At 39.0% G+C, this 1,103-nt stretch overlaps 1 protein-coding gene across 1 annotated transcript in view; it reads left to right on the forward strand.

Annotated features, from left to right (window-relative positions):
* Positions 1 to 709, forward strand: part of LOC104710488 — a 3,269-nt gene extending 2,560 nt beyond the window's left edge. The window contains exon 3 of the mRNA XM_019230393.1: positions 1 to 709. Coding sequence (XP_019085938.1) covers positions 1 to 364 — 364 coding nt within the window. The 3' untranslated portion in view covers positions 365 to 709.

A 1,103-nucleotide genomic window follows, 5' to 3' on the forward strand; every position in this document is an offset into this window, starting at 1 on the left:
ACTTCCCTCGACCAACTGGGACTTGCTTCACAAACATCGTCCGAGTCTTACAAGGAAGAAATCTGGTAAAAGCAGACTTCAAGTAATGACCAATCACGAGCCTGACGATGGATCCCCAAGGGAAGAAGTTAATCACAATCACAATGACCTAAGTGATTCCTCTTCCCTAATCTCAAATTGCATCGGGGTATTCACGCATTCTTTGCCTATAAAGTGTCTTCTAACCGGAATCCTCGGTTGCAGTCCGGTAATGAATCATAAGATCTGTGTAGAAGACTCTTCAGTGACAGTGTTACAGCATTCTTGGAGAAACGGGTGGCAGGTCAAACGAATGAACGATACTGCTCATCTTAGATTGTTGTAGCTTTTATTTACCGATAAATTATTTGGGATAACGAGGATTCACATATATCATGTATACACGACAAATCTGCAGAAGATCAAGAACAAATGTTTTTGCGGATGACGAAGAAATGCCACGACCTCTTTGTAATGTTTTGTTTGTGAAAGGAGAAAAAAAAAGAAAAAAGATAACAAATAGGATTCATTGGTTTTGATCTTTGTTGTTGTTTTGGTTTTGGTTGATTCTTTATATTTGCAAGCTTCATGAAATTACCTTTTTTTGTCATATATTTTTATTGTACAAGATTAAGAACAAAGCATTTGTGTTCTGTCTGATATTTAAGAATAATATTAGCCAAAAAAGTAACTAATTTGAGACAAAAAGAATGAATGATGCCTCCGAGTAAAAAAGCTCTGTTCTCTTCCGTCTCTCGTCTTCTCCACACGGAGAGATACACAGAGAGACAAAACCTAACAACTCTGTTCAACAGATATGTTGACAAAACAGATGTCTTCTCATGGAACTCTGTCATCGCTGACCTCGCTCGTAGCGGTGATTCTGCTGAAGCTCTTCGTGCTTTTTCCTCAATGCGAAAGCTTTCTCTTTACCCAACTCGCTCTAGCTTTCCTTGCACCATTAAAGCATGTTCGTCTCTTCTTGATATTTTCTCCGGCAAGCAGACTCATCAGCAAGCTTTTGTCTTCGGGTATCAATCAGACATCTTCGTGTCTTCGGCTTTGATTGTTATGTATTCCACTTG

The sequence above is a fragment of the Camelina sativa genome, chromosome 9 (genome assembly GCF_000633955.1).
Source record: "Camelina sativa cultivar DH55 chromosome 9, Cs, whole genome shotgun sequence".
Lineage (NCBI taxonomy): Eukaryota > Viridiplantae > Streptophyta > Magnoliopsida > Brassicales > Brassicaceae > Camelina > Camelina sativa.